The sequence below is a fragment of the Eucyclogobius newberryi genome, unplaced genomic scaffold (genome assembly GCF_026437365.1).
Source record: "Eucyclogobius newberryi isolate DKJ021-1_F unplaced genomic scaffold, fEucNew1.0.hap1 SCAF_18, whole genome shotgun sequence".
Classification (NCBI taxonomy): domain Eukaryota; kingdom Metazoa; phylum Chordata; class Actinopteri; order Gobiiformes; family Gobiidae; genus Eucyclogobius; species Eucyclogobius newberryi.
This window is the reverse complement of record NW_027315812.1, coordinates 33,583,682-33,609,185: the sequence shown is the minus strand read 5'-3', so window position 1 is coordinate 33,609,185 and position 25,504 is coordinate 33,583,682. Positions and strand designations below refer to the sequence as shown.

The 25,504-nt window shown below is 49.5% G+C and overlaps 1 protein-coding gene across 1 annotated transcript in view; it reads left to right on the top strand.

Annotated features, from left to right (window-relative positions):
• rsu1 (Ras suppressor protein 1) overlaps nt 1-25,504 on the top strand; it is a 44,126-nt gene that overhangs the window by 1,612 nt on the left and 17,010 nt on the right. The window contains exons 3-7 of the mRNA XM_072451233.1: nt 3,856-3,976; nt 9,624-9,742; nt 10,229-10,311; nt 10,389-10,503; nt 11,615-11,747. Of these exons, the coding sequence (XP_072307334.1) occupies nt 3,856-3,976; nt 9,624-9,742; nt 10,229-10,311; nt 10,389-10,503; nt 11,615-11,747 (571 nt within the window). The remainder of the gene's footprint in view (nt 1-3,855; nt 3,977-9,623; nt 9,743-10,228; nt 10,312-10,388; nt 10,504-11,614; nt 11,748-25,504) is intronic.

Sequence of the window (25,504 nt, the reverse complement as noted above, 5' to 3'; positions counted from 1 at the left end):
TAAAGCTCCACTGTGTAAGACTTAACCCCTGAAACTAAAGCTCCACTGTGTAATACTTAACCCCTGCAACTAAAGCCCCATTGTGTAAGACTTAACCCCTGAAACTAAAGCATCACTGTGTAAGACTTAACCCCTGAAACTAAAGCTCCACTGTGTGAGACTTAACCCCTGAAACTAAAGCTCCACTGTGTGAGACTTAACCCCTGAAACTAAAGCTCCACTGTGTAAGACTTAACCCCTGAAACTAAAGCTCCACTGTGTGATACTTAACCCCTGAAACTAAAGCTCCACAGTGTGAGACTTAACCCCTGAAACTAAAGCTCCACTGTGTGAGACTTAACCCCTGAAACTAAAGCTCCACTGTGTAAGACTTAACCCCTGAAACTAAAGCTCCACTGTGTGAGACTTAACCCCTGAAACTAAAGCTCCACTGTGTGAGACTTAACCCCTGAAACTAAAGCATCACTGTGTAAGACTTAACCCCTGAAACTAAAGCATCACTGTGTGAGACTTAACCCCTGAAACTAAAGCATCACTGTGTGAGACTTAACCCCTGAAACTAAAGCTCCACTGTGTGAGACTTAACCCCTGAAACTAAAGCTCCACTGTGTGAGATTTAACCCCTGAAACTAAAGCTCCACTGTGTGAGACTTAACCCCTGAAACTAAAGCTCCACTGTGTGAGACTTAACCCCTGAAACTAAAGCTCCACTGTGTAAGACTTAACCCCTGAAACTAAAGCTCCACTGTGTAAGACTTAACCCCTGAAACTAAAGCTCCACTGTGTGAGACTTAACCCCTGAAACTAAAGCTCCACTGGGTGAGACTTAACCCCTGAAACTAAAGCTCCACTGTGTGAGACTTAACCCCTGAAACTAAAGCTCCACTGTGTGAGACTTAACCCCTGAAACTAAAGCTCCACTGTGTAAGACTTAACCCCTGAAACTAAAGCATCACTGTGTGAGACTTAACCCCTGAAACTAAAGCTCCACTGTGTAAGACTTAACCCCTGAAACTAAAGCATCACTGTGTGAGACTTAACCCCTGAAACTAAAGCTCCACTGTGTGAGACTTAACCCCTGAAACTAAAGCTCCACTGTGTAAGACTTAACCCCTGAAACTAAAGCTCCACTGTGTGAGACTTAACCCCTGAAACTAAAGCTCCACTGTGTGAGACTTAACCCCTGAAACTAAAGCTCCACTGTGTGAGACTTAACCCCTGAAACTAAAGCTCCACTGTGTAAGACTTAACCCCTGAAACTAAAGCTCCACTGTGTGAGACTTAACCCCCGAAACTAAAGCTCCACTGTGTAAGACTTAACCCCCGAAACTAAAGCTCCACTGTGTAAGACTTAACCCCTGAAACTAAAGCTCCACTGTGTGAGACTTAACCCCTGAAACTAAAGCTCCACTGTGTGAGACTTAACCCCTGAAACTAAAGCTCCACTGTGTGAGACTTAACCCCTGAAACTAAAGCTCCACTGTGTAAGACTTAACCCCTGAAACTAAAGCATCACTGTGTGAGACTTAACCCCTGAAACTAAAGCTCCACTGTGTGAGACTTAACCCCTGAAACTAAAGCTCCACTGTGTAAGACTTAACCCCTGAAACTAAAGCTCCACTGTGTAAGACTTAACCCCTGAAACTAAAGCTCCACTGTGTAAGACTTAACCCCTGAAACTAAAGCTCCACTGTGTAAGACTTAACCCCTGAAACTAAAGCTCCACTGTGTAAGACTTAACCCCTGAAACTAAAGCTCCACTGTGTAAGACTTAACCCCTGAAACTAAAGCTCCACTGTGTAAGACTTAACCCCTGAAACTAAAGCATCACTGTGTGAGACTTAACCCCTGAAACTAAAGCTCCACTGTGTAAGACTTAACCCCTGAAACTAAAGCTCCACTGTGTAAGACTTAACCCCTGAAACTAAAGCTCCACTGTGTAAGACTTAACCTCTGAAACTAAAGCTCCACTGTGTAAGACGTAACCCCTGAAACTAAAGCTCCACTGTGTGAGACTTAACCCCTGAAACTAAAGCTCCACTGTGTGAGACTTAACCCCTGGAACTAAAACCCCACTGTGTAAGACTTAACCCCTGAAACTAAAGCTCCACTGTGTGAGACTTGACCCCTGAAACTAAAGCTCCACTGTGTAAGACTTAACCCCTGAAACTAAAGCTCCACTGTGTAAGACTTAACCCCTGAAACTAAAGCTCCACTGTGTAAGACTTAACCCCTGAAACTAAAGCTCCACTGTGTAAGACTTAACCCCTGAAACTAAAGCATCACTGTGTGAGACTTAACCCCTGAAACTAAAGCTCCACTGTGTAAGACTTAACCCCTGAAACTAAAGCTCCACTGTGTAAGACTTAACCTCTGAAACTAAAGCTCCACTGTGTAAGATGTAACCCCTGAAACTAAAGCTCCACTGTGTAAGACTTAACCTCTGAAACTAAAGCTCCACTGTGTAAGACTTAACCCCTGAAACTAAAGCTCCACTGTGTAAGACTTAACCCCTGAAACTAAAGCTCCACTGTGTAAGACTTAACCCCTGAAACTAAAGCTCCACTGTGTAAGACTTAACCTCTGAAACTAAAGCTCCACTGTGTAAGACTTAACCCCTGAAACTAAAGCTCCACTGTGTAAGACTTAACCCCTGAAACTAAAGCTCCACTGTGTAAGACTTAACCCCTGAAACTAAAGCTCCACTGTGTAATACTTAACCCCTGAAACTAAAGCTCCACTGTGTAAGACTTAACCCCTGAAACTAAAGCTCCACTGTGTAAGACTTAACCCCTGAAACTAAAGCATCACTGTGTGAGACTTAACCCCTGAAACTAAAGCTCCACTGTGTAAGACTTAACCCCTGAAACTAAAGCTCCACTGTGTAAGACTTAACCCCTGAAACTAAAGCTCCACTGTGTAATACTTAACCCCTGAAACTAAAGCTCCACTGTGTAAGACTTAACCCCTGAAACTAAAGCTCCACTGTGTAAGACTTAACCCCTGAAACTAAAGCATCACTGTGTAAGACTTAACCCCTGAAACTAAAGCTCCACTGTGTAAGACTTAACCCCTGAAACTAAAGCTCCACTGTGTAAGACTTATATTGTGTCGTGTTGGTTATTGAGCGTCCTTCCCTCCTCCGCCTGCAGAGGGCAGCATAGGCCAGTGCTCGGGTTTATTCAGGACTTTGTCTCATGTTTTAAATTGGACTGAAAGGACATGGTCTTATCTGAGGTCCACTGTAGGGTTAGAGGGACGTCTCTCTGGTCCTGCACAAGACTGTTGGACTGACTGTCCTCCTCTCTGTCCTCCCCTCTGTCCTCTCTGTCCTACCCTCTGTCCTCCCTCCTGTCCTCCCCTCTGTCCTCCCCTCTGTCCTCCCCTCTGTCCTCCCCTCTGTCCTCCCTCCTGTCCTCCCCTCTGTCCTCCCCTCTGTCCTCCCTCTGTCCTCCCTCCTGTCCTCCCCTCTGTCCTCCCCTCTGTCCTCCCCTCTGTCCCCCCTCTGTCCTCCCCTCTGTCCTCCCTCTGTCCTCCCTCCTGTCCTCCCCTCTGTCCCCCCTCTGTCCTCCCTCCTGTCCTCCCCTCTGTCCTCCCCTCTGTCCTCCCCTCTGTCCTCCCCTCTGTCCCCCCTCTGTCCTCCCTCCTGTCCTCCCCTCTGTCCTCCCCTCTGTCCTCCCCTCTGTCCTCCCCTCTGTCCTCCCTCTGTCCTCCCCTCTGTCCTCCCTCTGTCCTCCCCTCTGTCCTCCCCTCTGTCCTCCCTCTGTCCTCCCCTCTGTCCTCCCCTCTGTCCTCCCTCTGTCCTCCCCTCTGTCCTCCCTCTGTCCTCCCCTCTGTCCCCCCTCTGTCCCACAGCGGTTCCTGCAAACATCTCTGAGCTGAAGAACCTGGAGGTGCTCAACATGTTCAACAACCAGATTGAGGAGCTGCCCACTCAGATCAGCAGCCTGCAGAAGCTCAAGCACCTCAACCTGGGGTACGTCCTCACCACAGCAGGGTCTTCACTCACCACAGCAGGGTCTTCACTCACCACAGCAGGGTCTTGTCTCACCACAGCAGGGTCTTCACTCACCACAGCAGGATCTTGTCTCACCACAGCGGGGTCTTCACTCACCACAGCAGGGTCTTGTCTCACCACAGCAGGGTCTTCACTCACCACAGCAGGGTCTTCACTCACCACAGCAGGGTCTTCACTCACCACAGCAGGGTCTTGTCTCACCACAGCAGGGTCTTCACTCACCACAGCAGGATCTTGTCTCACCACAGCGGGGTCTTCACTCACCACAGCAGGGTCTTCACTCACCACAGCAGGGTCTTCACTCACCACAGCAGGGTCTTGTCTCACCACAGCAGGGTCTTGTCTCACCACAGCGGGGTCTTCACTCACCACAGCAGGGTCTTGTCTCACCACAGCAGGGTCTTCACTCACCACAGCAGGATCTTGTCTCACCACAGCGGGGTCTTGTCTCACCACAGCGGGGTCTTCACTCACCACAGCAGGGTCTTGTCTCACCACAGCAGGGTCTTGTCTCACCACAGCGGGGTCTTCACTCACCACAGCAGGGTCTTGTCTCACCACAGCAGGGTCTTCACTCACCACAGCAGGGTCTTGTCTCACCACAGCAGGGTCTTCACTCACCACAGCAGGATCTTGTCTCACCACAGCAGGGTCTTCACTCACCACAGCAGGGTCTTCACTCACCACAGCAGGGTCTTCACTCACCACAGCAGGGTCTTCACTCACCACAGCGGGGTCTTCACTCACCACAGCAGGGTCTTCACTCACCACAGCAGGGTCTTCACTCACCACAGCAGGGTCTTCACTCACCACAGCAGGGTCTTGTCTCACCACAGCAGGGTCTTCACTCACCACAGCAGGGTCTTCACTCACCACAGCAGGGTCTTCACTCACCACAGCGGGGTCTTCACTCACCACAGCAGGGTCTTCACTCACCACAGCAGGGTCTTGTCTCACCACAGCAGGGTCTTCACTCACCACAGCAGGGTCTTCACTCACCACAGCAGGGTCTTCACTCACCACAGCGGGGTCTTCACTCACCACAGCAGGGTCTCCACTCACCACAGCGGGGTCTTCACTCACCACAGCAGGGTCTTCACTCACCACAGCAGGGTCTTGTCTCACCACAGCAGGGTCTTCACTCACCACAGCAGGGTCTTCACTCACCACAGCAGGGTCTTGTCTCACCACAGCAGGGTCTTCACTCACCACAGCAGGGTCTTCACTCACCACAGCAGGGTCTTCACTCACCACAGCGGGGTCTTCACTCACCACAGCAGGGTCTTCACTCACCACAGCAGGGTCTTGTCTCACCACAGCAGGGTCTTGTCTCACCACAGCAGGGTCTTCACTCACCACAGCAGGGTCTTCACTCACCACAGCGGGGTCTTCACTCACCACAGCAGGGTCTTCACTCACCACAGCGGGGTCTTCACTCACCACAGCAGGGTCTTCACTCACCACAGCAGGGTCTTCACTCACCACAGCAGGGTCTTCACTCACCACAGCAGGGTCTTGTCTCACCACAGCAGGGTCTTCACTCACCACAGCAGGGTCTTCACTCACCACAGCAGGGTCTTCACTCACCACAGCAGGGTCTTCACTCACCACAGCAGGATCTTGTCTCACCACAGCGGGGTCTTCACTCACCACAGCAGGATCTTGTCTGACCACAGCGGGGTCTTCACTCACCACAGCAGGGTCTTCACTCACCACAGCAGGGTCTTCACTCACCACAGCAGGGTCTTGTCTCACCACAGCAGGGTTTTCACTCACCACAGCAGGGTCTTCACTCACCACAGCAGGGTCTTCACTCACCACAGCAGGATCTTGTCTCACCACAGCAGGGTCTTCACTCACCACAGCAGGGTCTTGTCTCACCACAGCAGGGTCTTCACTCACCACAGCAGGATCTTGTCTCACCACAGCGGGGTCTTCACTCACCACAGCAGGGTCTTGTCTCACCACAGCAGGGTCTTCACTCACCACAGCAGGGTCTTCACTCACCACAGCAGGGTCTTCACTCATCACAGCAGGGTCTTGTCTCACCACAGCAGGGTCTTCACTCACCACAGCAGGGTCTTCACTCACCACAGCAGGGTCTTCACTCACCACAGCAGGGTCTTGTCTCACCACAGCGGGGTCTTCACTCACCACAGCAGGGTCTTCACTCACCACAGCAGGGTCTTGTCTCACCACAGCAGGGTCTTGTCTCACCACAGCGGGGTCTTCACTCACCACAGCAGGGTCTTGTCTCACCACAGCGGGGTCTTCACTCACCACAGCAGGGTCTTGTCTCACCACAGCGGGGTCTTCACTCACCACAGCAGGGTCTTGTCTCACCACAGCGGGGTCTTCACTCACCACAGCAGGGTCTTGTCTCACCACAGCAGGGTCTTCACTCACCACAGCAGGATCTTGTCTCACCACAGCACTCACCACAGCGGGGTCTTGTCTCACCACAGCAGGGTCTTCACTCACCACAGCACTCACCACAGCAGGGTCTTCACTCACCATCCTTGTTGTGAGGGTGCTTGTCTCCACAGACATAACTCGTAACCTTTCGGCCTCTGTTAGTCTCCATGGAGATGCTCTTGCTTTGCCTTGAACGTTACAAAAAATAGCATAAAAGAGGTTGTGTCGATACAAGAGAAGTGTGGGCAGCGAGCAGGGCTGCCTGGAGCCTGTGGGGAGGTGGAGGAGGTGGAGGGCTGTGTGGGGAGGTGGTGGAGGAGGTGGAGGGCTTTGTGGGGAGGAGGTGGAGGAGGTGGAGGGCTGTGTGGGGAGGAGGTGGAGGTGGAGAAGGTGGAGGGCTGTGTGGGGAGGTGGTGGAGGAGGTGGAGGGCTGTGTGGGGAGGTGGTGGAGAAGGTGGAGGGCTGTGTGGGGAGGTGGTGGAGAAGGTGGAGGGCTGTGTGGGGAGGTGGTGGAGGAGGTGGAGGGCTGTGTGGGGAGGTGGTGGAGGAGGTGGAGGGCTGTGTGGGGAGGAGGTGGAGGGCTGTGTGGGGAGGAGGTGGAGGAGGTGGAGGGCTGTGTGGGGAGGTGGTGGAGGAGGTGGAGGGCTGTGTGGGGAGGAGGTGGAGGAGGTGGAGGGCTGTGTGGGGAGGTGGTGGAGGAGGTGGAGGGCTGTGTGGGGAGGAGGTGGAGGAGGTGGAGGGCTGTGTGGGGAGGAGGTGGAGGAGGTGGAGGGCTGTGTGGGGAGGTGGTGGAGGAGGTGGAGGGCTGTGTGGGGAGGAGGTGGAGGAGGTGGAGGGCTGTGTGGGGAGGAGGTGGAGGGCTGTGTGGGGAGGTGGTGGAGGAGGTGGAGGGCTGTGTGGGGAGGAGGTGGAGGGCTGTGTGGGGAGGTGGTGGAGGTGGAGGTGGAGAAGGTGGAGGGCTGTGTGGGGAGGTGGTGGAGGAGGTGGAGGGCTGTGTGGGGAGGTGGTGGAGGAGGTGGAGGGCTGTGTGGGGAGGAGGTGGAGGAGGAGGTGGAGGAGGTGGAGGGCTGTGTGGGGAGGTGGTGGAGGAGGTGGAGGGCTGTGTGGGGAGGTGGTGGAGGTGGAGGAGGTGGAGGGCTGTGTGGGGAGGTGGTGGAGGGCTGTGTGGGGAGGTGGTGGAGGTGGAGGTGGAGAAGGTGGAGGGCTGTGTGGGGAGGTGGTGGAGGAGGTGGAGGGCTGTGTGGGGAGGTGGTGGAGGAGGTGGAGGGCTGTGTGGGGAGGAGGTGGAGGAGGAGGTGGAGGAGGTGGAGGGCTGTGTGGGGAGGTGGTGGAGGAGGTGGAGGGCTGTGTGGGGAGGTGGTGGAGGGCTGTGTGGGGAGGTGGTGGAGGAGGTGGAGGGCTGTGTGGGGAGGAGGTGGAGGGCTGTGTGGGGAGGAGGTGGAGGAGGTGGAGGGCTGTGTGGGGAGGAGGTGGAGGGCTGTGTGGGGAGGAGGTGGAGGAGGTGGAGGGCTGTGTGGGGAGGTGGTGGAGGAGGTGGAGGGCTGTGTGGGGAGGAGGTGGAGGAGGTGGAGGGCTGTGTGGGGAGGAGGTGGAGGAGGTGGAGGGCTGTGTGGGGAGGTGGTGGAGGAGGTGGAGGGCTGTGTGGGGAGGAGGTGGAGGAGGTGGAGGGCTGTGTGGGGAGGAGGTGGAGGGCTGTGTGGGGAGGTGGTGGAGGAGGTGGAGGGCTGTGTGGGGAGGTGGTGGAGGAGGTGGAGGGCTGTGTGGGGAGGAGGTGGAGGAGGAGGTGGAGGAGGTGGAGGGCTGTGTGGGGAGGTGGTGGAGGTGGAGGAGGTGGAGGGCTGTGTGGGGAGGTGGTGGAGGTGGAGGAGGTGGAGGGCTGTGTGGGGAGGTGGTGGAGGTGGAGGAGGTGGAGGGCTGTGTGGGGAGGTGGTGGAGGTGGAGGAGGTGGAGGGCTGTGTGGGGAGGTGGTGGAGGTGGAGGAGGTGGAGGGCTGTGTGGGGAGGTGGTGGAGGAGGTGGAGGGCTGTGTGGGGAGGTGGTGGAGGAGGTGGAGGGCTGTGTGGGGAGGTGGTGGAGGTGGAGGAGGTGGAGGGCTGTGTGGGGAGGTGGTGGAGGTGGAGGAGGTGGAGGGCTGTGTGGGGAGGTGGTGGAGGTGGAGGAGGTGGAGGGCTGTGTGGGGAGGTGGTGGAGGTGGAGGAGGTGGAGGGCTGTGTGGGGAGGTGGTGGAGGTGGAGGAGGTGGAGGGCTGTGTGGGGAGGTGGTGGAGGTGGAGGAGGTGGAGGGCTGTGTGGGGAGGTGGTGGAGGTGGAGGAGGTGGAGGGCTGGTCACATGCTTGTAAAGTTAGGAGACGTGCTCCTCGGCTCCTGTGGCCCGAGGAGCACGTTTCCACCAGAGCAGCGTTTGTGTCTGTGTCATAGTGATTATGGCATTACAGGTCTATCCCACTCCAGGGAGCCTGAGCGGGGCCTGAGCGGGGCCTGAGCGGGGCCTGAGCGGGGCCTGAGCGGGGCCTGAGCGGGGCCTGAGCGGGGCCTGAGCGGGGCAGCGGGGCCTGAGCGGGGGCCTGAGCTAGCTTGGATATAGCCTCGCTTGCCTGGTTCTCAACGGCATTTTCCCTCTTATTTTACAGCATCTTCATGTGTGGAAAAAACATTGGGTTTCTCTGGGTAAAACTCGCAATAAAAATGGATTATTTCCACAGGTCCAAGCGCATCCAGAGCCAGACAGACGCGTCCGCACTAAGCCCAACACCAATATTTGAACTTGTATTATTCAAAGCTGTTCTATAGCTACTTGGAGATTAAATAGCAGTTTTATGACACTAGAGTTGACAAAGTTGGGGAAAATACATATTTGCGTTTTTCATGACAAAGTAGAACATGTTTGTACAGATTAAACTACATCATTAGCCATTGTTGTGCAGAATGAGCAGAGAAAAGACTGGAACAGCCCTTGCAATTTACTACTTTTGTTCATTCAAATTGCAATCTCGATTTGATTGCAATTAATCTTGCAAGTGCTTTTTTCAGTCTCTGCTTTAGTATCAGTTCATTTGGGGCATTGGCAGATCCTTAAAGCCAAAGTATGAAAACTGGAAGCTGGTACTCTTGGATTTGTATGTAACATTTGAAGATGTTTTGCAGTAGGACTGAGTACAAATGAAAGAGTGATGAGTGTGTGCATGTTACAGGATGAATCGTATGAGCGCGCTGCCCAGAGGCTTTGGGTCCTTACCTGCCTTAGAAGTGCTGGACCTCACCTACAACAACCTGAACCACAGCTCTCTGCCCGGGAACTTCTTCTACCTCAGTGAGTTACACACACTTCATCGGATGTGGCTTGTCCCTGGAAAATGCCTGTGGACAAAAAACTTCAATAAGTCCCCTTCAAACAAGCAGAGTAGTTGTAGTTTCCATGGCTCTGGGCTCATTGTAATATGAGCTCATAGACTGCACTTAGATGATGTTAGATCAGGTCTATTTCCTTAAAACACATTTGAACGTTCAGTCAAACATTGGTCTAAACTCTGTCATGTTCTACCTCTGGGGTATGATAATGGAGGAGGAGGAATCTTCTTTTATGCCTTTTGATAGTTCTTACCTAAATATGTACAGTATATCTTTTCTCTCTATAACTGATAAATACACAAAAATACAGGGGATTTGACCTTCTCTTTTAAGCGACCCCCGACCCCCCTTTCGGGAGTACCTTCTTATCACACACTACATCTTCTTAACCCTCGTGAAGACTGTTCGACTGTATTTATGACATAAGATTATAATGATGGTTTCACAGCCACCTTAAGGGCTCTGTACCTGAGTGACAATGACTTTGAGGTGCTTCCGGCTGACATCGGGAAACTCTCCAAGCTGCAAATAGTAAGTCTCATGTTTTACGTCTGATGGACATAATGGTGGTTGTATGTTCACACGTGTGGATTCATTTGTCTTTTCAGCTGAGTCTGAGGGACAATGACCTGATCTCACTGCCTAAGGAGATTGGAGACTTGGTGCAGCTAAAAGAGCTCCACATCCAGGGCAACAGGCTGACCGTGCTGCCCCCTGAGCTAGGTCAGTCTTTCACTAATAGTGAAATGCTAAATGTACTTTACTCCTTGTCAGACCCCACAGCAATTATTATTTTAAGCAAACTTACAATTGGCTTTTTGTGGACCCTTGAACTATGTGAGGACAAGACCAGGTCACAGAGAGCCTGGAGCAGATCCTGCTGCACCACCGCCATTAGACCTCAGTGACTTTCACATTCGTATTAGGCCTGATTGCCATTTAATCGAGCTCAAGGTCTGAAGGTCCCTGTTGTTGAGCTGCCATTCCCGATAGGTTCTATGCACCACACCTTGGAGCCAGGCCTGGGATGGGTGCTCGATGGTGAGCATCTGATGCCCAGCTGAGCCCAAAGGACCATGTAGGGCTGGCCTCCTGAGGGCCCATCACCTGCAGGAGGCTCTGTAAGGGGCCCGCGCAGAGAGATCTGGGCAGTCGAAGGCTGTAGCCTTCCATGACCTGATCTCCAGACACTGGCTCTGGGACATGGATTGTGACCTCGCTGGGGGGGAGGAGACTGAGCATGTGCAGGAGGTTGAGCGTTACTGGCTAGAAATATTCGGCCCCACCTCCACACAGTTGGAACCCAACTCTGGATGCTCCACTTCTTTGGCGTTGCCCACGGTGGGTTGGTGGGAACTTCAGGCAATGCCAGTGGGGGGGTTCTTCAGTTATTGGACTTCTGTGCTAGTCACTGTCCCTGTTCAAATCAACTAATATTAAAATAAATACATTAAAAAACACCATGTTCGAGCACAAGGTCTATCAGTGCACATGGTCCCAGGCCGGAGGGTGATAATCAACCTTGTGGTCGCTTCACCTGACCTGGCCATGTGACTTGGACACACGGGAGAAGAGAGAAGCTTTCTACCGATCACCACCAGGCGGTGAGTTGGAGCCCTCCGGTGGCCCCCTGGGAGGAAGCTCTGGGGAAGACCCAGGACAGACGGGAGGGACTATGTCTCTCGGCTGTTCTGCGAATGCCTCAGGATCCCCCCAGAGGAGCTGAAGGAAGTGTCTGGGGTGAAGGGAGTCCCTGCTTGGACTGCTGCCTGTGGATGAGTGGATGAAGAGGGATAGTGGGGCAGTGTTGACTGTAGAGGGCTTTGTGTTGCAGGAAACCTGGACCTGACTGGGCCTAAGCAGGTGTTCAAAGCAGAGAACAATCCCTGGGTCACGCCCATCGCAGACCAGTTCCAGCTCGGCGTGTCTCATGTCTTTGAATACGTCCGCTCCGAGACATACAAGTAGTAAGTACAACGCATCAGCTCAACCATCACTGAACTGAGCTTTTTCAGAACTCGACAGGCTTTTCATCAGCTCTGCAGTTCCCTACATTTATGTATGGGTCATTTTACTTCAAAATGAACCATGTTTTAACAACTGCCTACCATCATCAGCACGATGGGCCTGGCTAGCTTTAGTTCAATTCTCCATGGCATTTTCCTCTGCTGTAAGTAGATGGAGTGCTAACACCAATCATGATGCAGGAACACCTTACTACCCAGAAATTTATGTGGTTTTCAATACAAGCATTTTTAAAGTTGTAATACAGGAGAAGCCAGAACAAAGGTACAAGAGCATGTTTAAAGGCCAAAACTATAGGGTTATGGCTGTCTTTAAGTTAGCAAATGAAAACATATAGAGCAAAAATGTGTAGCAACACACAGCAGAACTGAACACGAATGGACACATTTGATTGTTTTCCTTTCTACAGTTTCAGGGACACATTGAAATTCTGACACTACTTCTAGAATGTCTCTGCTCCAGATGCCACCGCGCTGGTTGAGTGTGACCGCGCTGCTGTTTTTAAAGGCGTTGTGTCAGAGGACAGAGATCCAAACAAAATCCAAAGTGGTGAAATCCTGGATATAAATGTTCCAAAGAGCCGCTCTGGGGCACTCTGTGGAACTAATCCCACACGACTGCGGCGGGAGCACATCCAGGCTTTGCATACGAGCAGCCAGCCTCTGTCAGCTCCACACGCTGCTGCGCCTGTGTGTGCATCACAGACAATGTGCTCAATTCTACCTTCCACTTTGAGATGGCAAAATATGAGCACACATCCCACAGATAGGGGTGAGAAAAATTAATATGACTTTTATTTGTTGTTATAATCAGATTATATTCCTTGCAATCCGTCAGAAATGTGCAAAACGTGCCTGTAAATGCCGGGGTTGATGTTAACCTGTTTCCATCCACCTATTTTCGCCCTGTGCACAATGGTTGGACCCAAATGGCATTGCTTATTAAAAGAGGATCTTATGTTCCACATGCAAGTGTGATACATCATTAGAAAGTTTAGGCCTTCTAGTTTCTGCAGATGTGCACATGTCACACTATCAGGGCTTCAGAACTTACACTACAGAGGCCCAAACATAAACAAAACATCCTTTTTTTAGTCTCGCCTGAATATTGTCAATTTGTAATGGTCCTGAGCATGACATACTTCATTGTGTGCATATGCTGTTCACTGTACATGATGTTTATCTTGTTGACAACAACTGTGTAAAGTTTCAGATCTCTAGAACAGGCATTTTGGTGCTTTGACCTTTTTGTATCAAAAAGTATATTCGGAACAAGTGATCCAAATATGTGCCAACTGTGCCAAACTGTTTTATTACAATTTTAGCTCCTATGATCATAAAACATACATTTTGTAGGCCACTAATACCAATTATAACTGCTAAAAACAATATATGTGAAAATGTGTAAATGAGTTTACCCATGAATTTCCCATATAGAGGTTAAAAAAAATTATAATATTTTTATTTTATTTTTGTATTGGTATAATAATACATATATCTAACAAAATGCACGTCCAAAAGGCAAATAAATTCAGAAAACGTTATGCGCAAAATCCTGCCGAGAAATCTGTCTCTTTACAGCCTTCCCGGAGCCTTACGCACGAGAATACAGAAGATTCTGTGTCAATAAGGCCTTTGTCCCGCCCCTCTTTCTAAAGCTATTCTTATTGGCTAGAATAATATGTAATTCAAAGTCTGCTATGTCGCTAGCATGCGGCGCTTTTTAGATGTAAACAGAGGAAACATGTGCGTCGCAAGCGGCGCATTTTTTTTTTTGCGGAGGCTGTAGCAAACAAACCCGTGGACAGAAAACATCGTGGATGGTCTCATTCTGTAGGAAACAGTCTGAAGAAAAGAAGGATATCCAACATTATCTTATAGGTCAAACAGGTCATTTGTTATGGACGGAGAAATGCGCCGGACAAGCGCATTCTCGTCCGGCGAGAAACAAAGAAAAGTTTGTTTACTTGACAATATCTCGAAATGGGAAAACTTCAGGAAAAATACAAGTGGATATTGTTTTTCAATGATTCCTTACGGACAGAGCAAACAGCAAACAGGACATGCGTTTGTAAAAGTTGAGACTTTCTCACAAACTATTGGTAATTGCTTCTTGGGGCATATAATTCAATGTAAATCAATGACATATTCGTTTTGTTGAGAAAATAAGCTTTAAAATGATGTATGGCTTGCTGGTATTGACCACGGAAATAAAAGTGATGATGTAAGAGAATATTTGAGATACACTGTGGACACTCTGTAGACACACTGTGGACACACTGTGGACACACTGTGGACACACTGTGGACACACTGTAGACACACTGTGGACACACTGTGGACACACTGTGGACACACTGTGGACACACTGTAGACACACTGTAGACACACTGTAGACACACTGTAGACACACTGTGGACACACTGTGGACACACTGTAGACACACTGTGGACACACTGTGGACACACTGTGGACACACTGTAGACACACTGTGGACACACTGTGGACACACTGTGGACACACTGTAGACACACTGTGGACACACTGTAGACACACTGTGGACACACTGTGGACTCCTGTACAGTCTGTGTTATGAGTCCAGTTTGTGGTTCAGATGAACACCAGGTCCTTGTATGAGTCACTCTCTCAATGTCCCGTCCCTGGATGTTCTCTGGTGAGGGGGGCGTGGCCTGTCCCGTCCCTGGATGTTCACTGGTGAGGGGGGCGTGGCCTCTGTAGAAGTCCACCACCATCTCCTTGGTCTTTCCCGCGTTGATGAGGAGGTGGTTCCACTGACACCAGTCCACAAAGTCCTGCTCCAGTCCTCTGTCCTCCGCGTCATCGTCATTTCAATCTGATACATAGTCACAGAGAATTTAGCGGTCTGACGTACCGTGCACTCATCCAGGCCTTTCAAGCCAACGACGAAGCCCGTAAAACACGCTGTCCTCTGGTGCCACGGAGCCTAATGCTCCTTGTTGTCAAGCAGAATTAACATGCAGACTTGCATGTTACACTTACTCCAAATCATCAATGAAGCTGTGACCAGAAAATAATATATTTTCAATTATGGGAAACTGAGCCACGGGCCAGACCAAATTGCTTCAGGGTCCGGACTTGGCCAGCAGGCCGCCTATTGAACACCCTGCTGTAGACACCGCAGGCCAGGAATCACCAACATTTTTGGGGCTGAGGTCTTCTTCCAACAACAGGACGATGAGCACGATTTATGTCCCTCATGCTTGCGCGTGGAGGATTTGAGGCAAGGCCTCACTACAGATGCTTGTCCCAATTGTGTCGCTGTGCCTCCCTCGACCCGGAGAGCCCGTTTGGAGGCGTTTGAGCCCGTTGATTGGGATGTTGAGTCGAGGTCAGATCGGTTACCCTCGGTTACCCTAACCTCTGCCTTTAGGCGCCCGGTCTCCTCTGTTCCGCCTTCCCCAGAGCGGAACAACAGGAAGCTGTCTGCCCATATGAGTTGGCCCAGATGAAGGCGCTCCTGCAACAGGCTCGCCCGTCTCTGGCCGAGCGTTGCGGTGATCTGGGTTTTCATGCACGGGATGTGGGGCCCATGCACAAGGAGGATGCCATATCGGTGGCTGCATCCAATTTACATTTTCAGTATGACGCCCTCAATCTGGAGTCCCGGGCCTCAGACACAGGCTCCCATGCCTCCAAGGGCTGTCTGGACAGGGATGATGACGTGCCCCCCTCTGTCGTTCGTTCCGCACTTAGCCACTTGTGGTTGGATGTGCTGCAGGAGACAGAGGCTACTACTAGTGCCTTTTTCAAGCACCAACGGCCGGTCCCCTCCATCGTTGTACCGCCCTCTAGGGAGTGCGTCAATGAGCTGCACGCTTGCTGGACTGTTACAAAGGCGTTATCGCGCTTGACCTCAGTTGGGAGGGCCTCGGCGTCCATGCAAGATGCCCCCCAGTTTGGCCTGGGCCATATGCCGCCTGTTGAGCCGGCTATTGCCTCGCCGATTGTCTCCCCGGAGGAGGGCCTTAGAGCGAACCCTAGGTGCCCGAATCCGCAATGTTGTATCACCGATGAATTCTTGTGCCGGGCATATGATGCGGGGGTTCGATGGGTATGATTGAGTAAACAAACATGCGTGACATTATTTGGAGAGTTCATAACTTCTACTGATAAACATACCTAAGGATGTTCAGGGACTAAAGGTGAGCAGGTCTATCAAGCTACTATCGTTTTATCAACGCGTTAACATTTATGTGAAGCCAGTCTTTCGTCTTTTGAGGGGTGGAGGGGGTCCAGAGAGAGACGAAAAAAATTACGTCTTTTCAGCTTCAACCCATTTTGAGAAGATCCCTAAGAGGATGTTAAAGTGCGTTCCAGTTGTCACAGGAGAGCTCTTTGGTGCGGCAGCGCTTGAGGCGTTAGAACGCACTGCAGAAGCTAGCCAGACTAGGAGCCTGCTGGTCGGTGCCTCAGTGGGAAGTGAGAGGAACATTTCACTTTTCTTGAAGGGGGCGTGGCGGGTTCACCCTCCTCGACGCGTTGTGGCCCCGTCTTGGGATTTATCCCTGGTGTTGGACGCCCCTCCGTTTGAACCGTTGGATCAGGTAGATCTTAAATGGATTTTGTTTAAGACCACCTTTCTCCTGGCTATGGCTTCAGGTAAGCGGGTCGGAGATCTACAGGCCTCGTCTGTTGCTGAGTCCTGCTGCAGGTCGAATGCTGAGCACTTTGGGGTAACTCTTTGGCTAGATGCCTCCTTTCCTTCTAAGGTGTTTCCTTTGAATAGCACTCAGCCTCTCCAACTTGCACAGTTTGACACTGGGGCCCCTGGTAACACACTCTGCCCGGTCCGGGCCTTGAAGGTTTACATACGAGCCACGACACCTGTTCTGAACAGGTGTCGTTATTTTATTTATTTTTATTCCATTGATTTTAGTGTGTTTGTTTGATTTAATTTTATATTTGATTTTATATCTTATTTTATTACTTTTATCCTATTTATGCCTATGTAGTCTTTTACCTTGCTGTGAAGCACTTTGGAACCCTCTGGTTGTGTAAATCGTGCTATATAAATAAAATGGATTGGATTGAAGTCAGATTGCCTCTTTGTGTGCTATGATGGCCCTAAAAAAGGTCAGATGCTTGCAAAAGCAGCGCCTCGCCCGATGGGTGGTCAAGGCCATTGAGCAGGCTTATGTTTCTCAGAAGCGCCAGCCTCCAGATGGTGTGAAATGCCACTCGACCAGAAGCCTGTCCACTTCCTGGGCGGCCATGAGACCCTGGATGCCATAGCGCAGCGTCCTCCTGGACTTCACCAACTACATTTGCCCGATTCTATAGAATCAATGTGGCGGTCCCCGATCCACTAGAGGGGATCCTGAGACTGCACCCTCCCTCGTCGTAAGGTAGGCGTGTTTTGTCCTAATGGATCCCTCAGGACGTTGTTGATATTTGTCATCCAGTGCTTAAGGCTCCGCCTCTGGCGGTCAGAAGGGATGAAGTAGAACGAAAGTTACGAATGTAACTACGATTCTATGAATCCTGGATGACTGCCAGAGCGATCAGTCCCTCGGAATCTGCGTTGCTTGCGAGAAGAAAAGGGACTGAGCTCTCGGTGTCACGTGACTATATAGCTTCATGTGGGTCACAGAGAGGTCACAGAGAGGTCACAGGTGACTTTGTTGTCATTAGTTTCTCGACCTGCGCATGCGCAAAAGATGATCATTCAGTGCTTTAGGCACCGCCTCTGGTGAACATCCAGGATTCATAGAACCATAGTTACATCCGTAACTTTCGTATTGCCTCATTTCTTTGACTTCTCTCAAAGCCTCTACGCTGCGCTTGAACCTCTCTTTATGTCATGCTTTAGCTTTGGATCATGTCAGACGCTTTATGACCAGGAAATATCAGATTTTGGCTCTTGACAAAGCGAGTGAACAGGAAACAGCTGATGCTAACTTTTTTTGGCTACTGATGGAATTGCAGCTCTTGTGTCCCTAAAACAAGTGGATCTGAGGCCCATCAGAGAAGCCTTAGAGCTTTAATTAGATGCTTTTAGTTGCCGTGGCCTCTGCTGCTCTGAAGGAAAACAGTCTAGAGCTGCAACAGTCTAGAGTTGGCAGCTGTGAGAGCCAAGAGGAGGAAGGCCATTCAGATCAATGCCCTTTGGCCTCCTTCAGCATTTAACACACACACACACACACACACACACACACACATAGACGGACACTTGCGCACACACACACACACACACACACACACACTTCTGTGAGGGGATATGTAACAATTTAACATCAGACAACTCTAGTCATTAATTAAACCTTGTGGAATACAAAGTCTATGAAACATCTAAATCCATTCAGCTGCTGCTTCTCTGGCTCTAATTGGCCTTTACCCTGACTCCGCCCGCTCACTTACCCAAACACCCAAACACCACTGGCCCTCTGCCTCTGTGTGAACAATACACTTTATGGCAAGTTTCAAACCTCGTCTCTGAAACGTAACCAGAACTAAACACGATGTTTGAAGAGTTGCCTCCAGGTCGAGCTGCGGGGCCCATTTGAATGCAGTTCCTGAGCTGAAGGCCCCCTGGGACAGAGACACTGCGGTTAGAGCAGTCTGTTGGATCCTCATTTGGAGGAAAATGGGAATCTATAGAGAAAAGTCCAATAGTTTCTTCTACAACGCTGCGCTGCTTTTTTTGTGCTCTTCAGACACACGAGTGGACAAGAATGTGGACCGTACGATTTCATTGTTCTGTTCATTATATACAGGAACTTTGATAGGCTTTTAACTACGGCTACATATTGCAAAATGTTTGGCATTGCAGTAGTGGCTGATGTGATCATCCATTTTGCAACAAATGAGTTATATCACAATAACTTCAGTCCGACAGAACTTAAGTTTTGTGGTTCTTATACACCAAGTATCACCAGACCCTAAACCAGACTATGTTAGGCCTGAATTAAGGCTAAATATGGCTAATATTAGACTAAATCAAGTTTAAAAGAGAATACATCCTTTAGGCAAGGCACGTTTATTTGTAGAGCACAATTCATACACAAGGAAATTCATAGTGCTTCACACAAAAGGAAAGTCGGCAGTCTTCTCTGTTCTCTCATGCTTTGGGACTGAAGGGTGTGGCCTGGTCCCTGCTGTCAGTGCTTTAGGGAACGTTACACTATATTAATCATTCGCCCTTTCTGTGAAGTTAAACAGCACAGAGTTTATAGTCCTGAGTTTGAGGGGAGACTGTCCCCTCAAACTCACTAAATATAGAAGGAGCGTTTATGTGTCCACAGAGCTGTCCACAGAGCTGTCCACAGAGCTGTCCACAGAGGTGTCCACAGAGCTGTCCACAGAGCTGTCTGTGTCTTCAGGTTGTCCCGCTGCCCGTTTAAATCCTCTTCCATGTGGTGGGACGCTGCAGGAGGCCAGAGACGTGATGAGGCTTCTGACACGTCTGGCTCTGCAGCAGCAACACACTAACACCACACACTCCACCCACAGGTCACATGGTGGAGGGGGCTAAAGCTGAACTGTGAAGTGTTCTACAAACTCCACTTTAAACGCTTTTAAACATTGTATAATTGTATTCCCTCCACATTTACCCACTCAGAGTTGAATTCAGTGATCTCTGCATGTGTGAGCACCAGGCCCAGATACAGGTCAGATCTGTGAACAAGCGAGTTGTTTTTGTCTTTTTCGAGGCACAAAAACCTTTAATTGAATAAATGCAAAATAGATCATTTGTCAAAATGTCATGCTGTGGCACATTCCAGACAAAGCAATGACATCTCCATGGAAACAAACGGGTAACACACACCAGTCAAGAATTTTGACAAATTAGTTTGTAGTAGTTCTACTAGTACAAGTACTGTCGTGTTATTCATGTCCTCCTACTTGTGAAAGAGGGTGACGTTCAAAGTAGATATTTATTAAAGAGTGCTTGGTGCATACATTTATTTTGTATATTTTAGTTATTTGGGGCACCAGTGTCAAAGAAAAGTTCTCAAATCAAATATTAACGTGATATATATTTATCAATAAAACCTGAGAACGTAACCATGACATTGACTTAAATAAATGAACACTTCACCAACTGGCACCCACAGGAGCCTGGTACACACCAGCAACCAGCCATTTCCTCGTTTATGGGGAAATGCCCCTGACACCAGAGCGACACCCAAACAACTGTATGATCTAGGGCTGAAACGATTAATCGAATAAATCGAGTAATTCAGCTTTAGTTTGACACGGATCTTGTTCTGGACCTGCAGCAGCTGAAGCTCGACAGAGGAGAGAGCGATGTGTGAGAGACTGAAGCAGAGTTCAGTTATGTGAAAGAGCACAGAGGACCACGAGTATGAAACAGAAAGTCTGCCATGACGGGCCGAAGGCACAGAGGCTAAAGTGAACGGCACACGGAGCTAATGCTGCAACATGACGGAAGAGTTACAGCTCCAAACACCAGCATCACAAAGTTTTGAAAGTTTTCAAAGTCATGAACAGCATATAGTGCAAAACCAATGACTCTGGAAACATTTATTCCAGATCAATCCACCAATCACTCCATGAATAAGAGATTCACGGAGTCACAAGCACAAACGGCTGATGAACTGTACCTTTATAGATTTTATATCACAAATGACCACAGCTCATTTCTGTTGAATTATTTTAGAAGCAACATAAAACATGAGGCCAGAGGTCCTGACACGTTTCAGACATTGTCCAGTGCAGCTCACAGACAGGGGGCGCTAGAGAGCAGAAGTGAAAGCACAGAGAGGCTCCACTGACAAACACTGACACGTAAGAAACACTGGCTGAAGTCATCAGCAGCATGTGCACAGAACAGACAAATGTGCCACGCCCACATGATCTCTCTGGGTGGAGTCTGCATGTCCTTCCCGTGTCACTGTCCAGACACATGCATGTGTCAACTTACTGTTTTGACTCTGTGTTAACCCTGCGACGAGCTGACCCCTGTCCGGTCTGTACCTGCCTAAGGCCCAAAGTCACTGGGACAGGCTCCAGTCACCCGCCACCACGAATGGGAACGAGCAGTAGAAAATGAACTATCTCAAATAACAATTGCAACATTATCCATTTTTAGCTACTGCCCTCTACAAATGATGTGTTCTTTACATGCTTAACAGAGTGTTGTCTAGAACAAAGGGCCCCCGGCTGACCACATTCAGTGAGACAGTCAGGGGCCCATGCTGGCACATGCTCAGTGCTCATGTCCAAATGTGTGGAGGATTGTTCACACGTTATCTCATGCTCTTCAGTGTCATGTTGGACAGCTCTCTCTCTCTCAGGGGCTCCAGCTTGTACAGACTGCACCCATGGGACCCCAGCACCCTGCCCCCTCCTCACCCACCCTGGGACCAGTCTGCTTTATCCGTCTGACACTCCACAAAGAGAAAGAGTCCAGTGAGCAGCTTAAATGTAACCGTGACACAGACAGTGTTCTAGCCTTATTTGAACGTTTAAAACAAACTAAATTATAAACTCAATATTCAAATTTAGCGTATCGTTAACAACATACAACATTACGATATTGCCTACATTTCAATCTATTGCACACCTATTTGTACGATCATTTTGACCCCTGTACAGATCATCCATCCATCACTACTGAGCGTCAGAGAAAGTCCTAAAATGACTGCACAGAACTGGACTGAAAACTGACCCAGGACCAGTAGTAAATGGCCCTTGAGAGAGATGTGTGTGTTCTGACATTAGTTTAGTTTCGTCTTTTTTCTTGAAAGCACAATGTACAGAGACATTAAGATGTTCTGCACCAGGTTGTAGCTCAGAAGTTAATTTCCATCTGCAGACATTTGATTGGTCGACACCAGCATGTGCTCTCTGTGCTCTGCAGAACAGTTGAACCAGTGTTTCTGTCTTGTTTAGAATGATCTGAAAGGGAATGTAGAAGTTCATCCAGTACATCCAGAACGCTGCTGCTCGGGTCCTGACTAGAACCAGGAAGTACCATCACATTAGTCCTGTTCTCAGGTCTCTGCACTGCCCCCTGTGGCTCAGAGAATAGACTTTAAAGCAGCTCTGCTTGTGTACAAGTCTCTCCATGGCCTAGCACCAAAGTATATCTTGGATATGTTAGTGCCATATGAACCATCTCGGACTCTGAGGACCTCAGGGACCGGCCTCCTGCTGGTGCCCAGAGTCAGGACAAAACATGGGGAATCTGCGTTTCAGTTTTATGCAGCTAAAATCTGGAACAGTCTTCCTGAAGATGTGAGACAGGCTTCAACTCTGACAATGTTCAAATCTAAGCTAAAAACAGCTTTGTTTAGCTGCGCATATGACTGAAAGGATTTTTTCTTTGCACTCTTCTCTTTTGTTTGTGATTTTATTAGTTTAGAAAATCAGTTGGATTGATAATTTTTAATTTAGTTAATTTTATTGTATTTCTGTTTCTGTAATTTCTTTGTGATTTGAATGCATTTTTCCTGCTGTGAAGCACTTTGAATTGCCTTGTGTATGAAATGTGCTCTACAAATAAACTTGCCTTGCCTTGCCTAGAAGTTGCCAAAGGGAGTTCAAAAGTGACTGTGGATTGTCTTTGTGGACCACAACTCTATGACGAGCCAGGGAAAAACGAAGAGCGCCGTATGTGCCATGAAGTGCATCCCTTATGTGATCTTACCTTCATGAGGTGTGTAAAGGCGACAGCGTGCAGCACTGCCTCATGTGATCTTACCTTCATGAGGTGTGACATGCTCACAAACTCGCCATAACAAAATGATCTTCAGGTGATTTTCCAGTGCCGAGATCACAATTCCGATTTGATCTTGATTTGTGTTGAAGAAGGTAACTACAGCCACCTGCAAAATGCACTGATCAGAAAACCTCTCTAAAGTGACATTTCTACACTTTTGTACTTGAACCTCAACTTGACATTAGATCAAACCTGCAGGAATAAGTCCAAAGCCAACTGTGAGTGAACTATAGAAATGTGAATTGTACTATCATGTGTGCGAGAGTGTGTGAGAGTGTGCGAGAGTGTTCAAGTGTGCAAGTAGTGTGTGATGAGAGTGTTAGAGTGTGCGAGTGTTAGAGTGCGAGTGTTTGAGTGTGCAAATGTTAGAGTATGCGAGTGTGCAAGTAGTGTGTGACGAGAGTGCGTGTGTTCGAGTGTGCGTGTGTTCGAGTGTGCGAGTGTTAGAGTGTGCGAGTGTTAGAGTGTGCGAGTGTTAGAGTGTGCGAGTGTTTGAGTGTGCGAGTGTTTGAGTGTGCGAGTGTTTGAGTGTGCGAGTGTGCGAGTGTTTGAGTGTGCGAGTGTTTGAGTGTGCGAGTGTTAGAGTGTGCGAGTGTTAGAGTGTGCGAGTGTTAGAGTGTGCGAGTGTTAGAGTGTGCGAGTGTTAGAGTGTGCGAGTGTTAGAGTGTGCGAGTGTTAGAGTGTGCGAGTGTTAGAGTGTGCGAGTGTTAGAGTGTGCGAGTGTTAGAGTATGCGAGTGTGCAAGTAGTGTGTGACGAGAGTGCTTGTGTTCGAGTGTGCAAGTAGTGTGTGACGAGAGTGTGCGAGTGTTAGAGTGTGCGAGTGTTAGAGTGTGCGAGTGTTTGAGTGTACGAGTGTTTGAGTGTGCGAGTGTTAGAGTGCGCGAGTGTTAGAGTGCGCGAGTGTTAGAGTGTGCGAGTGTTAGAGTGTGCGAGTGTTAGAGTGTGCGAGTGTTCAAGTAGTGTTCGAGTGTACGAGTGTGCAAATAGTGTGTGACGAGAGTGTTTGAGTGTGCGAGTGTTAGAGTGTGCGAGTGTTCAAGTAGTGTTCGAGTGTACGAGTGTGCAAATAGTGTGTGACGAGAGTGTGAGTGTTCAAGTGTGCAAGTAGTGTGAGACGAGAGTGTGCGAGTGTTCAAGTGTGCAAGTAGTGTGAGACGAGAGTGTGCGAGTGTTAGAGTGTGCGAGTCTTAGAGTGTTCGAGTGTTAGTGTGTTAGAGTGCGTGTGTTAGTATGCGAGTGTGCAAGTAGTGTGTGACGAGAGTGCTTGTGTTCAAGTGTGCAAGTAGTGTGTGATGAGAGTGTTTGAGTGTGCGAGTGTTAGAGTGCGAGTGTTAGAGTGTGCGAGTCTTAGAGTGTTAGAGTGTGCGAGTCTTAGAGTGTGCGAGTGTGCGAGTGTTAGAGTGTGCGAATGTTAGAGTGTGCGAGTCTTAGATTGTGCGAGTGTTAGAGTGTGCGAGTGTTTGAGTGCGAGTGTTTGAGTGTGCAAATAGTGTGTGACGAGAGTGCGAGTGTTCGAGTGTGCAAGTAGTGTGAGACGAGAATGTGCGAGTGTTAGAGTGTGCGAGTGTTAGAGTGCGAGTGTTTGAGTGTTAGAGTGCGAGTGTTTGAGTGTGCGAGTGTTTGAGTGTTTGAGTGTGCGAGTGTTTGAGTGTGCGAGTGTTTGAGTGTTTGAGTGTGCGAGTGTTAGAGTGTGCGAGTGTTAGAGTGTGCGAGTGTTCAAGTAGTGTTCGAGTGTACGAGTGTGCAAATAGTGTGTGACGAGAGTGCGTGTGTTCGAGTGTGCAAGTAGTGTGTGACGAGAGTGTGCGAGTGTTAGAGTGTGCGAGTGTTAGAGTGTGCGAGTGTTAGAGTGTGCGAGTGTTGGAGTGCGCAAGTGTTCGAGTGTACGAGTGTGCAAATAGTGTGTGACGAGAGTGCAAGTGTTCGAGTGTGCAAGTAGTGTGAGACGAGAGTGCGTGTTTTCGAGTGTGCAAGTAGTGTGTGATGAGAGTGCGAGTGTTAGAGTGCCAGTGTTAGTGTGCGAGTCTTAGAGTGTTAGAGTGTGCGAGTCTTAGAGTGTGCGAGTGTTAGAGTGTGCGAGTGTTCAAGTAGTGTTCGAGTGTACGAGTGTGCAAATAGTGTGTGACGAGAGTGCGAGTGTTCAAGTGTGCAAGTAGTGTGAGACGAGAGTGTGCGAGTGTTAGAGTGTGCGAGTGTGCAAGTAGTGTGTGACGAGAGTGCTTGTGTTCAAGTGTGCAAGTAGTGTGAGACGAGAGTGTGCGAGTGTTAGAGTGTGCGAGTGTGCAAGTAGTGTGTGACGAGAGTGCTTGTGTTCAAGTGTGCAAGTATTGTGTGATGAGAGTGTTCGAGTGTTAGTGTGTTAGAGTGCGAGTGTTAGAGTATGCGAGTGTGCAAGTAGTGTGTGACGAGAGTGCTTGTGTTCAAGTGTGCAAGTAGTGTGTGATGAGAGTGTTTGAGTGTGCGAGTGTTAGAGTGCGAGTGTTAGAGTGTGCGAGTCTTAGAGTGTTAGAGTGTGCGAGTCTTAGAGTGTGCGAGTGTGCGAGTGTTAGAGTGTGCGAATGTTAGAGTGTGCGAGTCTTAGATTGTGCGAGTGTTAGAGTGTGCGAGTGTTTGAGTGCGAGTGTTTGAGTGTGCGAGTGTTTGAGTGCGAGTGTTTGAGTGTGCGAGGGTTAGAGTGTACGAGTGTGCAAATAGTGTGTGACGAGAGTGCGAGTGTTCGAGTGTGCAAGTGTTAGAGTGCGAGTGTTAGAGTGTGCAAGTAGTGTGTGATGAGAGTGTTCGAGTGTGCGAGTCTTAGAGTGTTCGAGTGTGCAAATAGTGTGTGACGAGAGTGTTTGAGTGTGCAAATAGTGTGTGACGAGAGTGTGCGAGTGTTAGAGTGTTCAAGTGTGCAAATAGTGTGTGACGAGAGTGTTTGAGTGTGCGAGTGTTAGAGTGTGCGAGTGTTCAAGTAGTGTTCGAGTGTACGAGTGT